The 20,638-nt window shown below is 37.4% G+C and overlaps 2 protein-coding genes across 4 annotated transcripts in view; one reads left to right on the forward strand and one right to left on the reverse strand.

Moving 5' to 3' along the window:
* Positions 1 to 20,638, forward strand: part of CMSS1 (cms1 ribosomal small subunit homolog) — a 221,382-nt gene that overhangs the window by 19,402 nt on the left and 181,342 nt on the right. The gene's annotated exons all lie outside the window — the stretch shown is intronic.
* On the reverse strand, positions 57 to 19,516 carry FILIP1L (filamin A interacting protein 1 like). Its single transcript, XM_053932594.1, has 2 exons — positions 19,391 to 19,516; positions 57 to 3,150 (listed from the first exon to the last, which is right to left on the reverse strand). Exon 2 carries the CDS (start codon positions 3,033 to 3,035, stop codon positions 399 to 401), a length of 2,637 nt encoding a protein of 878 aa, XP_053788569.1. The 5' UTR covers positions 3,036 to 3,150; positions 19,391 to 19,516; the 3' UTR covers positions 57 to 398.

The following is a 20,638-nucleotide window of genomic DNA, read 5'->3' on the forward strand; positions in this document are numbered from 1 at the left end:
CATACATGCAGAAAAAATACAAACCACACAAACAAAAAATATTCAGCAAGCAATGATGAAAATAATCAATTATTTACTGTTTTTTTGTAATGTTAAAATATTTTACCAAGGCAAATTGCAGTCAAAAATAATGTGAGTTATTTTGAAAATGGCAATACATAAAGATGCATTTATACAAGTGCAAGACTAAATATTTTACATAACTGTATTTCAATGAGAAGATATACAGTAAGTGCACACTTGATAACACTAAGCAGGCAAAACTTAACGTTAGTTCCATATACTGTTGTATAGTTCATGCACAGATCTTTCCCAAAGTAAAGAGGCTGTTCCAAATAATTCTTGCTGGGATGAAAAACAGGATGGGTTGCTGGTAAGGGTGTCAGCATGGATGGGGGTCAGTTATAGACATTACTTACTGTAATTTGTGATTGCCGTGGAAGAGGAGTGGCTGTTGGTGTGATAGTAATACTGCTGGTGATTTTATTGGGCTTAGTGGGTAGGCCATTAGTTAGTGCTGGAGTTCTGTTGTCTTGCACTGCATTGCAAGGGTTGATGGGCTTGCAAGTGGTGAGAGCTTGGACATAAGGACTTCCTAAATGAATGTGGATTTTATTATCCTCAGTAGTTATTACACTTGATCCTGTACTGTTAGATCTCTGAAACTGCCATGATGACTGCCTCTCTGGGGATACTCTAAAAACAGCATGCTTGGCTCCCATTTCCAAAGACTCCGAGGAGAGGGTTTGTTCCTGAGAACTTGAGCCAGGTAAAGCCAAAGGGGACATTGTTCTTTCAGGAGTTAAAGAACCACAAGATTCAGGAGTTTGAGATCTTGCAAAAGTAGTAGTCATAGTAATAGGAGAAATTACATGCTCTGGGGTCACGTAACCTTCGCCTGCTTTTGATTTTACAGGTGTTAAGGAGGCATTTTGAATAATGGTTATTCTTTGCTTTGGAGTGCCACAGTTGGGTATAACTGCTGTGCTTGTATAGGAGTGAGGGCTTTCAGTGGTAGGACTGGTTATTTCAAGGGTTGCTGTGTTCTGTCCATGGTCTGGAGTTACTTTTATGTGAAGGGGTTGGCCAGGTGTATGGCTTAGCACTAGATCTCCAGTCTGTGCACAGTTTCCATTTTGCTTTGTGTGTATCTTTCCATTTTGAGGATGGCTCTCTTTGGACTTCATCCAAGGGATCCATAATTTTTTGTTTGCGGCATTTGTGGTGGATGAGTTGCTTTTGAAAGACACTGCTTGTTCCTCCTCATTATCACTGTCTTCATAGAGCTGCCCATTTATGACCGTTCGCTCTAAAGGCATGAGGGTTTTGTAATCAGGTGGTTCACTATCTGCTGGATCTGTTTGGATTTCTTTAGAAAAAACTTGCACATCTGGAATTTTCTTTCCATTGAGACCAGTCCTGATGTTCTTGCTGAAGGATCTGTACCTCTCCAGTTCTTTTGTGAGGCTTTCAATTTCTCTTGCTAACTCCCTGTTTTTGTTTTCTTGCTGGAGGAGTTTCTTCTGTAAGACTGTGTGATCACCTCGCAGGTGACAGATTAGGTCTTCTGTTGCCACGTATTCATGAACTTTCTCTTTCAGTGCATCTACTTCTCTGGAAAGGTGACTTGATTTAGCTTCCTCTTCTTTGAGTTTCTTAAAAAGGCGCTCCTGATTGGACTCTGCCTTTTCAGTTAATTTATACCTCGCCAATTCCATTTTCACAGCCTCCAACTCTTCTGAGAGGAGTTTGGCTCTGTCCTGTTCATTGACATATTTTTGTTCTAGAGACTCAAATTCATCTTCAGTTTTCATAAGATCATCTTCTACTGACTTCATTTCATGGAGCTTCTGCTTAAGCCTCTCAACTTCTTGAGAAAGCTCTTTGATTATGTTATTTTCCTGCTGCAAGGAGGTGCTAGATTTAGTAGTCTCCTTACATTTACTTTTAATAAACTCTTTTTCAACATCTTCCAGAGACTGAAGTCTTTTACTTAGAATATTCACTTTGGAAATAAGATCACTTCCTTTCTCCTCTTCTGCTTTGAGTTTGTTTTTCAGTTCATCTCTTTCTTTTGTAACACTGGACATTTTTTCCTCTGCATCAGATTTCGATTTCAGTGCCTTTTTACTTTCCTCCATCAGCTTTTCTGTAACCGACACTACTTTATTTTGTTCCACCTGAAGCTGAGAAGTTGCAGCTTGCAGCTTTTCTTCTGTTTGCTTTATTTTTTCACCCATAGTTTTTCTTTCATCCACAAGCATTACTGTTAAACTCTTCAGCTTTGTTAAATCTTCTTTAAGTGTAAACTCAGTTTTTTCTAACTTGCTTTCAATTGCTTCAAGCTCGCCAACTCTAGCTTTTAAACCATCAAGCTCCTGGGACAACTGCTTTGTTAAAATTTTTTCTCTTTCTAGGTTGCATTTCAGGGAGTAACATTCCTGTTTACTCTTATTGAAAGCATCTTCTAGTTTCTCCAGCTCCATAATTCTTTTATTAAGTTTATCCACTTCCCCTTTAAGGTTCTTGCTCTGTGATGCTTCTTTTTCTAACTTTCTATTAAGTTCTCTGCACTGGTCTTCCATTTTTGTGAGCTCTTCATCCTTTCCTTCCATCTCCAGCAGTCGTTTCCGTAGTTCTTCTACTTCAGTCATAAGTGCAGCATTCCCACACTCTCCCTTATTTATCTTATCCCTTAGGTCTTGCAGTTCTTCTGCTTTTCGTAAAGATTTGTTGGTCTCTTCCAGCTCATCGATTTGCCGGCTCAGAGACGTTAATTTTAGCCGGAGCTGGCGATTCTGACTGTCTTCATTGGTTAGTTTGGCCATCATTGCTTCTTGGTCTTGGGAAATCTTACTGCTCTGGGAGTGAATTTCAGCCTCCAGCCTGCTGGATTTCTGCTTCTCTTCTTGAATTTTTGCTTCAGCAAAAGTCAGCTTTTCGTGTGCTTGTTCTGTAGAAGTGGATAATTCTTGAATTTTTTTACTTTGTTGATTCAACTGCTCAGTGAGTCTTTGCTGTTCATCCACCACCATTAAAGCAAAGGATTTCAGCTTAGTCAATTCTTCTTTCAGGTTAGATATTTTCTTGTTGTTTTCCTTTTCTTTTTTTGTCTGATATACTGTCTCTTGTTCAAGAAGCTTTTTCAGTCTGTGGGAGGAAATAATATTGTATTTTGAAGCCATTTTAGTGGGCATTTAAAAACACACTTGAAATATTACGACATTTCTGCCAAATGTCCATGAACATCCACTTGTAACTACAAGCAGACCTCTCCTTGAAGCATTATTTGGAAGTGCCCACTGGCCTTACTTCCAATTCAGAAGTTCTTTTGTAATGAACCCTTTAGTATGATCATTCAGACTTAGCAACTTCAGTTATTGTGCATCTTTAATTACATTTCAACTTTGACAGGGATCAGTGCAACAAAACTATTTTGCTATTCTGCACTGGAACTGCACTTCTCTCAGCTGTTTGCTGAGGCTAGGTATGTGCATGCAAGCTTTGTTTGGTTTTTTGTGTGTGTTGTGCCTTTTTTTAAAAGAAATGTGATTATTATAGTGCTTGAGAAATTAGGTCAGTGCAGCCCTCAAGGGCAGATATAATTTACAGCATCATAAAACTCCTAGCTTTGTTACTTATAAACCATCCTGATATTTAACAATCAAACCTTAAGGTCATTTGAGTATGTGAAGGAAATGTAGCCACAGTGGGCAGTTAGTGAGGCTACTCAATGTGAATTCCTAAGCAACTCACCAGAGGAAAATGAGGTAAGTCTGTCCTTAGTGAAAGTGCAGGCCTTGTGACTTCATATCAAACACACACACACAAATGCAGTCAGCAGATAAACAGGTATTCAGTTGTGCCTTTTGAACTTAACAAAGTCCAAATGTCTTAATGTGTGTTAGACCTGGATTTGCAGATATGCCTCAGTGCATCCCTGCTTTTACATGATTCCTGAAGGTTTTCATGATGATTTTCCAAAACTGGTTTTACAAGTTTATGTTAATACTCAGTCTTTTTTGGGATGCAACATACTTAATTAGCAAGAGACCTGGGATAACATTGTGTATTTGTTTATGTAAGATCCTAAGAAACCTCCAAATACCTCAACTTCTTAGGTTCTTTTGTGGACTTTTCTTTGTCAAGGAGATGCTTGTGGAGTTCGTCTAAAGTATGATAAGGTTTGGCCTCCTTCCAATTACATTTTTCCTACAGTCAAGATAAATATATTCTGGTATTAAACAAGAATCTGAAAAGCCTAGGTTGAAGTAATAAAGAATTAGAATTTGTATGTCATTCATAAGAATGGTACAGACTCAAGTCTGTTTTCAAAACTGTACTTGCACAAAATGACTTTTTAAGCACCCATTTAACCTTATTTTTTCCCCCTCTGAAATATGATGACAGCTGTCTAGAAGTTGCTGCTGAGACATAGAATTCCTGTTCCACATTTTTCTGGGGTCACTCTTGTGATGTCCACGTCCAAGTGATGAGTCTTTACAGCTTCCCACTGAAGTTCCTGTTGCAGCCTCCTGTTTGGTTCAGGAAGAGCTTAGATAAGGGCCTCCTTTGCACAGTTTTTAATTAGCTGTTGACTGACTGAAGGCATCTATTCTTGGGCAGCAGGCTGCCTCAGCAGCATCCCCTTTGGAAGCAGTGTAATTTTCCTGCACAGAGAAGAAGCCCTCACCATTGTACTACTGTCCACTGGACTTGTCTGATGGTGGTGATGTTGTATAGAAATCCATGGTGGTGTTGTATGGAAATCCATGACAATAAAATTTCTTATAACATCTTCATAGTCCCTACTGTTTCTATTTTAATGCCTAAGTTCCACTGTGTTGAATGTAATAAAATGCTTTGTATGAAAAATTAACAGAATGGGAAGTAGCCATAAACATCAAAGACTTGAAGCAGTCACAAATTCTGTACAACAGTCAATTAACATAATGGGGGAAACAGATATGAAAATGTATAAATGGAGAGGGAGAGGTTTGTGAAATGAGTTTGAAGGAATGCTGCTGGCTGACAGAACAAATAAATGGGGGGAGGACTGCACCATCTCAAAGGCAGCTTTTCACCATGTTCATGGTATATAAACTTATGTCCCCTTTTCAGTGCTACTTTCAGTTCTAATTCTTTTTAGTGTAAAAATCTTTTTTCCCTCCCCACCCTTCTCTCTGAATGCTTTAGTAGTGAGGTTCAATTAATGATTTACTGTTGCCATAGCTATAAAACCATAACAGAAGCGCAACTAACAATTTCATTTGGCATGAACTCAGATTTTGTGTGTGCATGAAGTTAAGACATACTAATATGGTTACTTGGACTTTCTAGCACTTGATTTATTTTAGCTTGCTTCACTGCAATTTATTTTTTTAAGGCAGATTTAGCTGTGGTCATTAATATCTCGGTAAATCAGTGTTTTACCCAACACTTCCATATTAACTAGTTGATATCTCTCTGGCCAAATGAAAGTCTTAATGATCCAGGAAGTCATACCTCTTACATTGTTTTGGAAAGAAGCTCTTATGCCAAATAGTAACAAACAATTGTAATTTTCATAGAGATGCTGCCTAAATTTTTTATGATTCAAGTAGATGATTGTGCATAAATAATGAATAAAATAAGCTGACAATCAAGTCAAGTCTGATGAAGTCTGTGTTGCATGGGCTTTTTGAACAAAAGTCCCTTCATTACTGGTACCTGGATTGTTGTGCAAAGATTTTCAAGAGAGTCTGTTTCTTTGGTCATGCCATAAATACTTTGGGTATTTACAAATGATTCCTTTATTCAAAAGACAAAGTGCAGTTTTAACATTCAAACAGACTCACAAGCAAATATTTATAATAACTGAGATCTATTTAATTTTTAAAAAAATACTTCTATAAAATCACTTGACTGAAGTTAAGAGTATAGCTCAGCAACTAGGAGTTAAAGGATTTTAATGTGTTTCTAGAAAGAAAAAAGGAATGTATTAAGCATGGTATATTTTTTGATACTGTGTCATTAAGTTTTTTCACTTTCACTTGCTTTTGATAACTGTATGCTTAGTTATATATTCCTATACAGAAAATCCCTCAACACTGCTGAATAGATAGTAATTTCTTGGACAGAGATTGATATTTTAAGAAGTCAGCTGGGAGTCTGTTAATATTTGCAGAGAATTTTCTTTGGCTGCTGGGTTCCTGTTTCATGGTTCAGTAGATCACAGTGACTGTGTCTGCACATATGCACTTAGGAATGGAAGAGGACCCTAAAATGTTTGGGGGTTTTGCTGTTATTTATTTGTTTGCTTTTGTTCTTAAATTAGCTGCTTAATTTTGGTCAGGGCTTTTTTTTTGGAACCTGAGTTCTGTGGATCAGTGCTTGGTTATGTACAGTATCTGAATTAAGAAGTCACGTGCTTGAAGAAGTGCTTTAACTGATAATAGCACTTAGTGACTTTGATGATAGGGTAAAGATACATTGTGTTAACTTCATCCAAAATACTGTCTTCCTGAAGAACGGTATCCAGAGTATCTGAGAGAGCAATTTTACTGAAAATATGCAAAGGTCAAAAAAGTTCGCTTAAATAAATAATAATTTTTAAAAAAAGAACAGACACTCCCCTGTCCAATAATTTTTTTATCATTTTCTTTGCCAGCTACATTTCATGATCATGTAATTTTGTATTAGGCAAAGGTAGGTATATAATTTAGACAAAGCTTTTACACAGCTCTAAGCAGTTGACTGCACAGGATTGCAACAACCCTTTCTGAATTGAGGCCAGCAAAAGCAGACATTGAAAATTGTTTTTATGAACATGATTGATAGGTAGTTAAAGAGAGTCAGGTCAGTGTCTTATTATTTCAGAGCTTTTGTTATAAATTATTGCTTTATTGTGGCTTAATATTGTACTTACTTGCAATACCAGTTAACTGCTCCTTTATTTCCTGGAAGAAATTGTATTTCTCAGCTCTCGTCTGTTCATTGTAGTTGTTTCCCTCAGTACGAAGGCTACAGCTTCTTAGTGTTAACACCATGCTGTTAACAAGACAATTGTGTTGTCTTGTTTTCCTTCATTTTTTCCATGTGCATATAGCTTCAGCTACACTACATTATATTTGGCAACATAATGACTGTATTCTCTACAAGATGTGGAGACTCCCATAACAGTTCACTGTCCTGGTGTCATGTCATAACATTTTGTCTTGAAGAGGGACTTTCCATTTTCCTGGGGTGACCTGTATTACATGCAGATTGTTTAATTTATGTTTTTACAATATTCTAAGGGGATGACTTTTCCTTTGAGTTTCACAGAAACAAAGTAAGTACAGGAGACTGAGACTGCAACACTTCCGTTTTTGAATTTTTTTTAGTTTATGCTGGAATGAGTTATTGTTCTTTGAATAATAAGAATAAAAATTATGATTTTTTAAAATTTGTTTAAGCAATGTTGTAGTGGTAACTTTAGAAAAGGCTGTCTTCTAAGGATGCAAGTGAAATAGATACTGGTTTGTAAACCTCAGCTTTTGACTTTCCTCTCCAGTGTTGTGGAGTTTTTAATGTACATATTGTCTATATCTGTATCAGACCATTCTTCAGAAATGATAGTGATTTTTAATTTCTGTGATTCTTTTTTGTTTAATCATAAAGATACGTATTTTTTATTAGGTCATGCTCTTTACTCTTCCACAGATCAAAGGTGTGGTTTATGAGAGGTTCTACAGGTTATTGCAAAAGGGAGACTTAACTTCTGAAGTTTTTGGACATATGCTTGAATTTCCCCTGGTACAAAGCAAGTAAAAGCTTAAAGCTGAAAGCTTTTAAATGTGGATGAAGTCATGCCTCTTCCTTTGGGGCACTCTTCCCAGTTAGCAATAAGACATGGTCTGGCCTTTAATAAGAGAAGAAATATGCTTCATCATTTCTGGTAAATCTTACAAGTTGTTGTAATTTTTTTTGACACCAATGCAGTTACATACTTATTTTTGTGAGAAAGCCAGTCTGTGCCTTCCACAGTCCATTGAAACAAAATTTGTGTTTGTTAACATATTTCTAGTCTTGGGATGGCTATGCATTTTTTTTTTCTTTTCCTTTGCCTACAGTTCTATTTATCGATGTGTAGTTTTTATGAAGACATGTTACAGCTTTTTTTATGGCTCTCTATTATCTTTGTTAATGCTTCTTTTTCTCCTGTCATAAAGAAAGTCAAAAGCCTTTGAAATTACAGCAGCAACAACATACCATAGCTGTTGTGTAATCTGCTGGCTTCATCTGAATCAGTCAGCACTTCCCAGCAGAATGTGAATACTTATTTTAGAATTTGTTTTCCATTACATTACTTTTCATCTGTAAATTTCAAAGAATTTGTTTATGCTAGGATACAAACCTCCAAAAAGGGTGTCTCAGCTGCAAGAGACTGTGTAAGGCAAAATTCCCAATAAGGAAATTTATTTTATGAAATGAGAACTTTCAATGAGGGGGGTGTGAGTTCTTATTACTCTATAGACTATCACAAAGTAATTATCATTTTATCTGATGCTTAAAATGCTGACTTGCTTTACAAGTCTTAATAAAAGTCACAGCAGATAAATGGTATTGTCAGTTCTGGGTTAATGGGCAAAATTTCGCATGGATAACCAGATGTATCTAGCTGTGATGCTGAGTAAACATATGTAGATAATTCTTAAAAAAATAATTATTCTGGAACACTGATGTTCGTGACCATGATTTCACAGCTGCTGAGCTGCTGAATATTCTTACTGGTGATACAGAAATATTTGCACTCATAAATGTTACAAAATCTGGGGTAAAATAGGTGACAGTACATGGTGTGAGAAACTTTTAACAAATTTATATTGGTTATTTTAAGATTTAAGACCAGATTAACTTCCAGTTCAAGTAATTTTACTTCAGCACTAAAATTCATTTTTGTTTTATTATGAAACCTCAGTTTAAGAAAAAAAATTATATCTTGAATTACATTCTTTTCTTATCTAGATATTCTTGGAAGTCACTTATCAAAACATCAGTCTTGTGTAGAAAGCATTAATGCTTTCTGTCGCAGTAAAGATTTGAATGTCAGTGTGAAAATTATGAATTCTGATATTCATTTTTAATCTTCTAATGTCAACCATCTACAGTGTTTGAGATTATGACAGGGAGGTGAGAGTGAAGAAGATGCTGTCCTATTAAATTGTTGGCAGGTTTTTGGTTTGGTTTGTTTTTTGACTTGACTGCTTATCCTGAAAACATTTTAAATGAACACTAACCTGAGAAGACCATAATATTAATGGGCTTTACTTGAAGTTAGCCTTTAAAAACTCTGGGTCCCAGCACTCAGCTTATTAGAAAACATGGCACAATTAATTGTGAGCTGGACTCTGATGTGTCACTGCTTTTGAGATGCACTCTGCTTTCTTCTTTCCTCTTTCTAGATTTAACAGCTATTTCAGGTATTCTTTGAAGTCATTATCTATTACTGTTGGCATTTCAATGCCATATGATTCTGCAGCAGCATGACTTAATTTTCTTCTGTTCTGAATCTAAGTAGCTCAATAAGGTAACCAGCTCACAGGAACAGCACTTAGGTTTTGTTAGTTAGTAATTCAGGATTTTTTCTTTTATATTACCATAGTGCATATTCACCACCTTCCCCTTCCTCCCCCATCTCTCTCAATGTCTCCCACCATACTGCCTGTAAAGTCAGAAATAAAGCCAGCAATTTCAGATGCAACACCAGAATTTGTAGCTCTTCAAATTTACGTCAGCCAGCAAATTATAGTTTTGCAGATGGAAAGCTTTCTGAAGGAAATGGAAAGATGAACCACAAGAGATTTGGTATAGGGGGTCAAAGCAACAAGACTGAGGCAGAACTTTTCAGTTACTTATCCAGGTCGTGCTTCTGTCTTGTCTTCATCTTTAACAAGTGAAATGTTGTGCCTGATCCTCAGGTTTATTAAAATGGATAATCGGTGTTAACTTACTATAACAGATTTTGATAATTAATATTAATTTGAATAGGTTTTAGGTGTAGTAATTGCACAAAATAAACCAAGACAACTACTGCTTTTTATAATTTGTGATTTTTAAACAACAGTGTCATTGACATGATTGCATTTGATATTTGATGTTATATGCTAGCAAGTTAAATTGATGGTAGAAACTGTGTGTCTTTATGAACCTGAGATTTGTTTTAAGTGCATATTTATGCATTATTCCTGCTAGAATGTTATTGCTTGACCACAGTTACTAAGCTGTTTTTAAAATCACCAGTGTGATAAAACACTGAATACTGCAGAGATAAACAGGTCAGGCTAATCCACCCCTTACCCTGTGGGCAGGTTTGCATTTTCTACTCAGAGTGTCAGTACTAGGAATCATAATGTTGCAGCCTCCTGCTAGGATTTACCAAGTGAAAAACTGTTACAGGAGTTAACTCAGTGCCTGAAAACTGTCCTTTGGAGCCCTGCCTGTCTTCACTCCCACTCCCCATGGAAAGATTAGGCGGCAAGAGAGTGCAGCTTGCCCAAGTTGTGGATACTTCTGGTGAGGCTGCTACTAGACTGATGATCCCAGCCATGTGTGTTTGTGTAAGGCAAATACTACTTTGCTATTACTGCCATGCTGTGTTTACTGTTGCTGGAAGAGTAATATTTGTAGGTGTGAGTTTTTGTCTTGGTTATTTACTCTACATCCTTCGTCTGATTGAGGAGTTTGCAGAAGTTCTGATTCTCTGAATCAGTCAGTTACTTGAGCTCGCTGTAAGTTTGTAACCCTTAAGTCATATTTTTACACTTCAATTTAATGATACTGTTTTATATTAAGAGAACAGTTTGAGTTTTCTTTAAGCAATTTCTATAGATAAATCCTGTGAATTTTTTTTAATTCTGTATGTAACATATCATAGTGTGTAGATTCAAGGTCGACCATTTTTAAGGGGGGCACAGGTGGGGAAATAGGTGCTGTTCTGGTTTTTCATGCACCTGAGGCAGTGCTGGTGCTGCTGTCTTGACCAGAATTGGGCATAATTGTGCAAGGATCTAATTTATACAAACTTTTAAAAACTTCAATTAGTTAATATTTTTGGTATGACAGAAAATGGCACTCAGCCACATCATGTTACTCAGAGGAGACCAGTTAGTTGTAAATGTCATATTCCCATAACATTTACAGGAACTGGATGTTCTCTAAAACAATTTTAACACACATTTTATATAAAAATAAATGTCTGGGGCTGCATTTTCATCAATGAAAATGGATGGGCAGAGTAGGCACTGTGCCTATCTCTTATGCTAACCATGGCCTTACATTATCAGTCTTCAGAAGTAGTAAAATTTAGAAGTTTCCATACTGCTATGCTCATTTATTCTTTTGAGCTGAAGGCATCCTACTCATGCTGCCAGCTCTGGATAAGCTGCTCAGTGAAGTACTTGCTTCTAGACAGGTGGAACTTGTCTAGGAAACTTTAATATGCACTCTTCATGCTCAGTGTACAAGAATTTATGTGCTGAAATTGTGATTTAAATGACATAGATTAAACATGGTAAGTTAAATAAAGATACTTTAGTACTGAATGGCACTGTTAGGGAAGACTGAGAGTTTGCCAGTAATTGGAGGAATAAGGCTGGTTGTAAACAATTGGACAAACATTCTTCCAAAATTATATAGGTGGTGTCACTGCTTTGCAGGAGGATTCAAATTCCATTATTTCTTGAGGGATCTGTTCTGTTCATACCCATAAATCTTTATTACATACATACATCCTCAGACAAAAGTAAGCCCTTTTTCTGGCGTGCTTATTTCCTGACGAAGCTCTGTGTATGTGTTTAATAAACTCAGAGTATTTGAAACTGGATTTGAGTGGCACCCTATTTCTTCCTTTTTGTCAGAAAACTTAAATCTTAATTGTTACGGCAAATTTAGCCTGAGGTATTTAAATTTTCCTTGATTCTAAGTTGCATGAAGCAGTGCAGTTGAGGCTTTTATCAGGTTTGCTAATACAGTTGCAACTTTTCCGGTAGCCAAGACTGTAAGTAATAATATTAACAGCAATAGTGTTAATATCAAACAGGAGTTCATTTTGAAGCTAAATATGCATCTTCTCCCATAGACCTGCTAATGTGAGGGTGTCCATTTTCTCTATGATGGGCTTGGCCAGCACTTCATGTTGGAGGCACAGGTGAGAGAGATGGTAGCAATGCATTGTGGCAGAGTTTACTAGCTGAACTTCAAAGCTACAAGTGATGAAGAATCCTGCTAGTTTCCTGGTTTTCACTCTGTGACCTTTGGAAATGGTATTGGAACTTTTCCTTATGCACTACAAATTGCTTCTGCATACATTTCTAGGTACTGAGCCTCTACAGCTCTGGTGACCTAGTGACCTGGCAGATAATTCATCTTCTTGCTATCTGTTGTAAACCTGCTAAGTGTTTGGAAGTTGTATTTTCTCTTCTCCCAGTAGGCCTCTGGCCACATAGACCTGGGTGCACTTGGTGAATTATCTAAAGGTGCAGCATGAATGAATGTTTTGTCTAAAACATGTTAATCCTGAGCAAAGATGCTGTGGTTCAGCATTTAAGTTTACATGGTTTCTCCAAACTGATCCTCTTGAAAGAGGACTAACACATGGTTTTAGATGACAGGACAGGAACCTACATTGGAGACCTAAAGATGATAGTTTGAGAATTTTTTTAAAGAGTTATAGTTCTAACCAAGTTTAACTTCACAGATTTAATTCACAGTTCAATAGCAAATGATAGTTTAAGTAGCTTCTTCACCTGTAATGAACTGTTGAACTGAAGAATGTCTTTTACTCTCAAGTCTGTTGATTATGATGTGTTGAAGTAAGATTTTTCCATTTTTGTGCAGCCTTGATTGTTCACTATGTTAAAGATCAAATACCTGCTTAAGAGTTAAAAGAAATTGGATCCTTTAGTCATATGTCTACTCAGAGTGCCAATAGCAATGTTCAGGGTGATTGTGGTGTTTTGGGTTTTTGAGCTAACTTGCATGTGTGTTCAGCAGCTGGAGTAACTTCCTTGCTTTGTAAAATAAATGTTTTTTTATTTCCTAGGGAAAAAAACCCTAAATTGTTGGGATGAAAAAAGTGGATTTAACTAGTTCTAGCATTTCCGTGATCAATGATTTCTCAAACTCTTTTAAAATTGGTCTGAGCAGTCTTCCTAAAGCCAAAAGAGATAATTACTTTTTCCATCTTTAGTTGCTTTCTAGTGTTCTTTGCCTTTCAAAAACTCATAGGAAAAGGCTTTTTTAGGAAAGAGCAGGGTCACGTGCGTGTATGCTTCCCTTGTGCCTTCATATGAAGACTTTGAGTTCCTTGTTCTTTAAGGAACTGTGAATTCAGTTGAACATTCTGTGCCTTGTTAGTGTACCCCAAACTGATTTATAACTCAGTATTGTTATGTGACTACATTTGGCTACATGCCCTACTTGATCTCTTTCCTTGCCTCTTGGGTGATGGTCTGTGGTATTCAGGTTATAGTTTCTTGTTTCAGATGTCACTGAAGGAGCTGTAGCATGCTTTCATGTACAGTATGTTTCTGATGTACTGCATTTTAGCTTTTATCATTAATATGTAATGTGGTTTCAAATGCTGAAAATGAAGGAGTTCTCTCTAGCAGAACTTGCAAATTGTTTAGTTAACTGCTTTAATCTAGATATATGAGAGGGTCATTTTCAAGTTATAAAATGTTACCAATGTCAATTTCTGACTCCTCCTACCCAGTTAATCCTGACTGAAATAGGGAAATTTTGCTGTTTACAGAGATGACAGTAATTCTAGAGGGCTCTAGGTGGCAGGTGGGACCAAAGCAGGGGCAAGAAGATCCTTTCCAAAGTGGCTACTCCTTTGTATACCACAGTACATTTTCCTCCCTCCTCCTTTGTATGGGTTAGCAACATATTGCTTGACTATTCCTGTCAGCTGTTTGCTGCTTTGCCAAAAGGGAACCAACGTGTGAATCTCCCGGCAGAAGCCTAATAAGCATTCTCCACCGGTTGGTGTCGTCCCCGCACCACCCTCCTAGGCAGCTATTTGTCATCTGGAATTGGCCTCTAGTGAAGCTGTACTTGCTGACTTCGCTGCAGAGGCTTTCATCCCCCTGCTTTGCTTATTCATATGCATACAAATGAACGTGCTCATTTATGTATCAGATCTGTCTTTAGAAACGCAGATTTTAGAGGTTTCAAGGCTGCCAAGGTTCCTGGTGGCCTTTTCATTGAAGACAATTCAGTGTTTAGTTTGGGAGTTTAGTTTTTGGCTGCTAATTAAAAAACTTTTCCCTTTACATGAAAGAGTATATAATACTATTTTACAAGTTAAAAATGTTTCAGATTTAAGCATTAACACTTAAGTATTGCGGTTTTTTCCCACACCTTCCTACATCCAGGTTCATGTGTTCCATTCTGGGTTTCAGATATTTAGATTAGGGATCGACTGCCCCCAATGTGGCATTGTTACACCCTCAGGTTCAAGTGACCAATATAAATCACTTTCCTTTTTTTTTTTTGGTATGTTTTTGGTAACAGAATGGCTTTTCTGAGGTGTAGAATGTGCTTGACTAGGGGGTAGCATTTTGAAGTTGAAAACAAAAACAGTTGTGGCATTTATTAGGTTTCTTCTGAGAAACCTCTTTGTGGCTAAGCAGAATAGAATCATGTTTGGAATGTGATGTGTGATGTTAGTTTCAGGTAGGCCAAACTTACATGTGATAAAATTTCAAAACTGATTTTCTTCATAATTACACTTAATGACTGAAAGCTGTATAAATTGTACCAAAAAAAGATTAAATCCATTGAAAGCTGTCAGAATTCAGTCAGCTTAAACTTAACTCTTAGATAGTTTTGTTCATGTGCTAAAATTCAATGTATAATTAAAATGTGAGTTTTATGAATGCATTACTTCCTATTTTTAAGCAGCCAGTTTTATGTGGGTTTTTTATGGCAGCAGCATCATGCTGCTTCATTTCAGTTCTTAAAACTTTTCTTCATTCCCTCACTCTGTCATTGTGATAGTTGCTATGCAAACACTAGATAAGCTTTGTGTCTCTCATAAAAAAGACAAAGTTTTAAGTCTGTTTTAAGTCAGTTTTAAGCTGACTGCAATGAATTGGAAAGAAAATGCTTTTAATATTAGGTCTAAGGCAGATTATAAGAACTCTATCCATCATTTAAGTGCAATTGTTGTGTTGCTTCCCAGGCCTTTGGAAATCTCTAAAGGACAATGAAGTCTGTATTGTTTCACATCCCTGACGTGTATGCAAGATAAGTGTTTTTCTTGTCAAGTAGATTTTTTCCCATCCACAATTACAGTCATGTTCACTAGAGCTTTGTGTACCCTACGTACATCGATAAAGCTGACGTACATCCATAAAGCTTTGGGAAGTTTGGGCATGAGCAGTGGTAGCTGTGGGCTCTGGTTTCTCAGCTTCTTTGAGCATGCAGCAGGATGGCTCAAGTTCTCCTGCTTTACCTCAGCAGCCACTCTGGTGGTCATCTGCCCAGCCTGAGGCTAAAGTCAAGCAGCTGTGTTATGTCATCATCATGTGCAAGATGAGCTGCAGCAACAGGCAAAAAGTCTATGCATTTAGCAGCTTGAATGACCAAGGTTAAGGTGCTGAGTTGTGTGGAAATGTTGTGTAGCAAGTTCGGGTTGAACTTTCACCCCCAATATTTCCATATTGCTATTAAAGGAGGATTCTATGATTATGTTGCTGGGTGTTCAGCCAGCATTCATTGTTTGCATGAATATTCACCTCTTCACAGTCACATCAGCCCTGGTGAGGAACTCCTTTTTTGTATTGTTTTTAACTGGTGGCTACCGACTGCCTCAGAAAAATCTTCAAATACATTCTGCTAGCAATTGTGAACACTCTGGAGAAGTGAGCTGTTAACTGCCTGAGAGTGCTCCATTGGTGCTTTGGAGTGAGTGCAGCTACTGAACTTCAAGAACTTCATGGTGCACTGGACATGCAGTTGAAGTGATTTTTGTCTTGCTGACAGAAAACACAGCAAACCTCATAAACAGCATAATGTACTGAGAGGTGTTAAGAGTCAAAGTGTCCATTACTTCACTTAAATCACAAGACTGGGAACTATATTTAGAATTTTTCAGCAGTGATTTTTACCTTCTTGGAGCTGAGTAATACAGTTTAGTGAATGGTTGAACTAAACAAGCTTTAAACTACATCAAGAAGCTCAACCTAAACCTAAGGGTGCCACGGCAGAATCTGTTCAGTATAGATTGAAAACCATAAGCAATTAAAAATTATTGCTAAGACACAGTTTCTAAGTTCAAATCTTGGTGACAAAATAAAGTGTTGAAGAAAACTATTAATGAAAAAAAACTACAGTTTTATACAATGGTTTTTAAAGATACGCCTTCCTACATTATAAACTCCTTACGATACTCTGACTTGGATATTTTAATTGCTTTTTAATGAACTTTATTCAGGTTGTACCACACCCAGGATTTGAGAACAGCCTGCTCATAGGAATGGTCCAGAGGAGCTGTAGTTGCTCAGTTGCCCATGCCAGAGTACGTGTGGTAAAGAATTTCTCCTGAAGAAAAGTAGCAGTTTTTTAAGTTCTGCCACAGAGGGGAAGCAAACCGGGAGTAAAACCAGACTTTTTTTTTTAAATCCCATGATAAGTACAAAATTGGTAGTTCATCACAGTGTTAGGTAAATAGTATGAAATTATGTTGCTCAGCACAAATCAAGAAATAATTTGATCTTACTACTACTGATGGGGAATAGAAACTATCCCTTGTCTTCTGGATCAAATCTCTAAAAATTCTCTTGTCAGCAGATGTTTGTCAGTGGAGGAAGGGGAAGTGACGGGAAAGGAACAAAGGGTCAATGCAGTTTGATAGGAAGCTGACTTCCATTTCTGGAGGATATATTTGTTGTTAAAATGTTTTCACATTGGATGTTGTGAAAAATTAGTATAAAAAATTTAGATGAAGAAATACAATTGTTTAAGGCTGAGTTATGTGATGATTCTTTTCTTTCACTGCCTCTTTTTACTTTTAATTAAACTAACATTTTAATCACTTAAAATTAGGCATACCAATCAATTAATACCCAAAACATGTTAAGAAATCTGATCTAATAAAGGAGTGTATTAGAGAGGTGGGGGTGGGAGGTGGAAACAGCAGCGAGACAGTTTAATCATTATACCTCCATCTAATTATTTTGGAGTTTTACCAGAAGTAAAGAATGTTTTCTTTTTAATCTGAGGAAGGCAGACTATGAGAAGTAGAGTTCTGGCTTTTGATGTTATGATTTGTTTTAGGCTAGCAGTATTCAGAGTACAGATGCTACTTTAGATACTGCTAAAGCAGTAATCATTGATAGAAGCTACCCTTTGCTGGATTTGGATTTAAATTGTCTCTTACCTATGGGGAGACTTTTTTCTTTTTTCTACTTAGTGCTTTTATCAAATTTATTGCATGCATAGCATTCCTGTTAATATTTTTTCTTTGCCATATTGTAGTCTTTCAACTTCTTCAGCTCATCCTTTCTACTCTGATACACTTTTTGAAGACTGTCACTTAACTTTGGTTCCTAACACCTCTGTTCACAACATAGAAAAGTTTTCTGCTTTATAACTTGACACTGGATATTTAGAAAACTAAGTAATAATTTTTAAACTGGGGGGGCTCTGCAGATATGACAGAATAGTGAGCAGAAGACTTTTTAAGGGGCTCAGGATACTGATAAGGGATATTGTTTTTGTACTGTGAAATTACATTTGTTCTGGTTGCTAGGATTCTTTTCATTCTATATATACACTATACAGTACCCTCTTCCCTGATTCTCTCAACAGAGGTATAAACTTTGCTTGTTACAAAAAAATATGTTGGAAACATGGATATAATTTTAACTAGTTGCCAGGTTAATAATACGCAAATACCTGAATTATATTTGAAATTAAATGTCTCTTTACATTTTTAGAAGCATATTGAAAATAACTGCTTCATATTTTCTCCAGTTTAAAGCAAAAAAAAAGTTATGGAAAAGTTCACACAAGATATTTTAGCTCAGCCTCTAAATCTGTGTATGCATGATACTACAACAATGCATCTGTTAGTACAAGCTTTGATTTTTCCTAAATATATAACTGAACAAGGTTTTTGCAGGATTTGTAACATCAAATAAAGGGAAGAAGAACCTTTACTTCTGTCCTAAAACTGCATTTATTTTTGTACTAAGGAAAAGGAGAACATACCCCAAAAACATGTTTTACCTGTAAGAAGAGTTCAAAATTAAAAGTCTGAAGGTCTAACTTTTCTAATATTTTAAATTACACACAGGACTCTGAAGAGCCGTGCTCAGTAGTTGCAATTTGCAAGTAGGACAGTACAATTGACTTAATTGCAGCTGTTCCTATGAGCAAAGATTTGACAGGGTTTGGCCCTTAATTAATGGAGAGGACAGTGTAATTTTGCAATCTGCGCAGGTGTGAATTATAAACACACTGAAGTCTAATCTTTCAAGGTGCTTTGTGCCTCGTCAGAGCTGTTTTTCATTCCCTGTTTTCTGGAGTTAATAGCTGCAATATTGTTGAGCATCTTGCAGAATAAGCCTTGAAAAGAGCAGTGTGCTTTCTGATCCTCACACTCATCATGTGTTTGACCAGGATTGAAATTTTTTTTCATAAAAATCTGACAGTTCTGCCCTCGTGTGATTTGACACTTGCACGTAAGACACAGAAGTGGGAAGCAGTGTGTATAAGTTGAAAAGTTTGAAAGTTTGTTAGTAATTAAACTAGTTGCAATTCTTTCTTTTAGACATAGCATAGTCTTATAGCAAAGTAATGTATGTGGCAATTTGTACATTGCTCTGAAAACTACAGTAGAAGTTGTTCAAAAGTATAGTAAACGCTTAGAGACATATGTGTGTACATGTCTACTAATATATAGCATATGCATGTAAATGCACCAGAAAGAGAGGCAGTAGCTCTACCTAATATATTACAATACTGTTGGACTCCTTCCATAGCTTTAAATGCAGTCATGATTTTATCCGACCATTTGGAAAGTGTGTGTAATTCGTAACTCTCTCCTTCTTTAATGTTACGTTAATTCCTCGTTTCTTGCCTCTGCAGGAATTATTTTAAAGGCAGTTTTTAACGCTTGAAATTGTCACCCTATATATGATTCATCAGACATCTTCTAGATCTCCTGGGGCTGTTTTGGGGTATTTCATTGTTTCTCAGTTCCTCAGCCCTGTTTTTGGTTTTGTTTTTTTTTTGGTTTTTTTTTTTTTTTTGTTTTTTTTTTGAAAGTGACTTTTTTAAAAAAAAGGCATCTCAACAGGAAAAAGCCAGAAGCGCCAGGGCTTGCCAGAAGAAGCTCGCTTCCCACCCTCTGCCTTACCTTGCGCTGGCGGGCTATAGCAATCCCGGGTGAGCCGGTGCTGCGGGGCGCGGGCGCTGCGCGGTGGCATCGGGGCTGCTGCGAGCATTCCAGCGCTCCCGCGGAACAATGAGGGATGGGCGCGCGGGCGGCCCGAGCCTATGCACCATTACGTCAGCGCCTTGCCTTATAAGGCACGGTGCAGCCCCGGTGCGCTCCGGTGCGGCCGCTGCCCGGGCAGCCCGGCCACCTCTGGGCAAACTCGACCACCTCTGGGCAGCTGGGCTCGGCCATGGGCACCTCTGGGCAACTCGGCCCGGCCGCCTCTGGGCAGCCGGGCTCGGCCCTGGGCAGCTCAGCTGCCTTTGGGCAGCTCGGCTCCCTCTGGACACCTCGGCCCTGGGCAGCTGGGCTCGCCCTTGGCAGTTCGGCAGCGGGTGCTGGCTCCGGCCCAGCCCAGCACTGTGTGAAACGCTGCGTTTGTCCTCCAGCTCAGGGCCAAGAAGAATGTGCGGAAGGTTTGGGTTAGGGCAGTTCCTCTCTAGCACTGATAATGAAGTCGTTAGGAGTTGTTACTGATTAGGTACAATGTTTTCCACTTAGTCCCGCAGTTTAGAGTTCGAAAACAGAAAATCTGAATTCCAAGTCATCTTGTTTAATTAGTTGTTCTAAGGGAGCTTTTTCTGTTGTTTTTTTTTTTTTTTCCCTTTTAATTTTATTATGACAAAAAAATGCAACTTTAGCTGAACTCCTCTGTGGGGGGATATGAACTTTGAGCCTTCCTTTTTTTTCCTTCTGTAAAGAGTTGGGGTCCTTGGAGGATAGTATTTTATTTCCTGATGATGTAACTACAAAACAATTCTCTTAAGTGATGATGGGAAGGCCAGATGAAATCTGATTTCTTTTACTCTTCAATGTTTTTTCTACAAACCCCTTTCCTTTTTTGTATGTTTGTGTTTCAGCTAACACAATTAAGCAGTCCAACCAACTATTTTTAGTAAGAAGGTCTTGAAGAAATGAGTAGTTTGTTTTAATATTTAGGAAAGAGGCAGAAAGCCAAAAAATAGGATTTAGATTGAAGGACTCAAAATGTATTGCTTGTATTCCCCGTCCTTTAGTGTACACTGTGAATAAACACTGATGACAGAAGGAGGAAATACTGGAAATAGGTACAAAATTTGTTACTGAAAATCCACTAAGGGTTAACGGGAGTCAGTGAAACAAACTCCTTTTATGTTGGTGGGTAAATTAGACCATCGAAAGGCATTC

This window comes from Vidua chalybeata, chromosome 2 (genome assembly GCF_026979565.1).
Source record: "Vidua chalybeata isolate OUT-0048 chromosome 2, bVidCha1 merged haplotype, whole genome shotgun sequence".
NCBI classification, from domain to species: domain Eukaryota; kingdom Metazoa; phylum Chordata; class Aves; order Passeriformes; family Viduidae; genus Vidua; species Vidua chalybeata.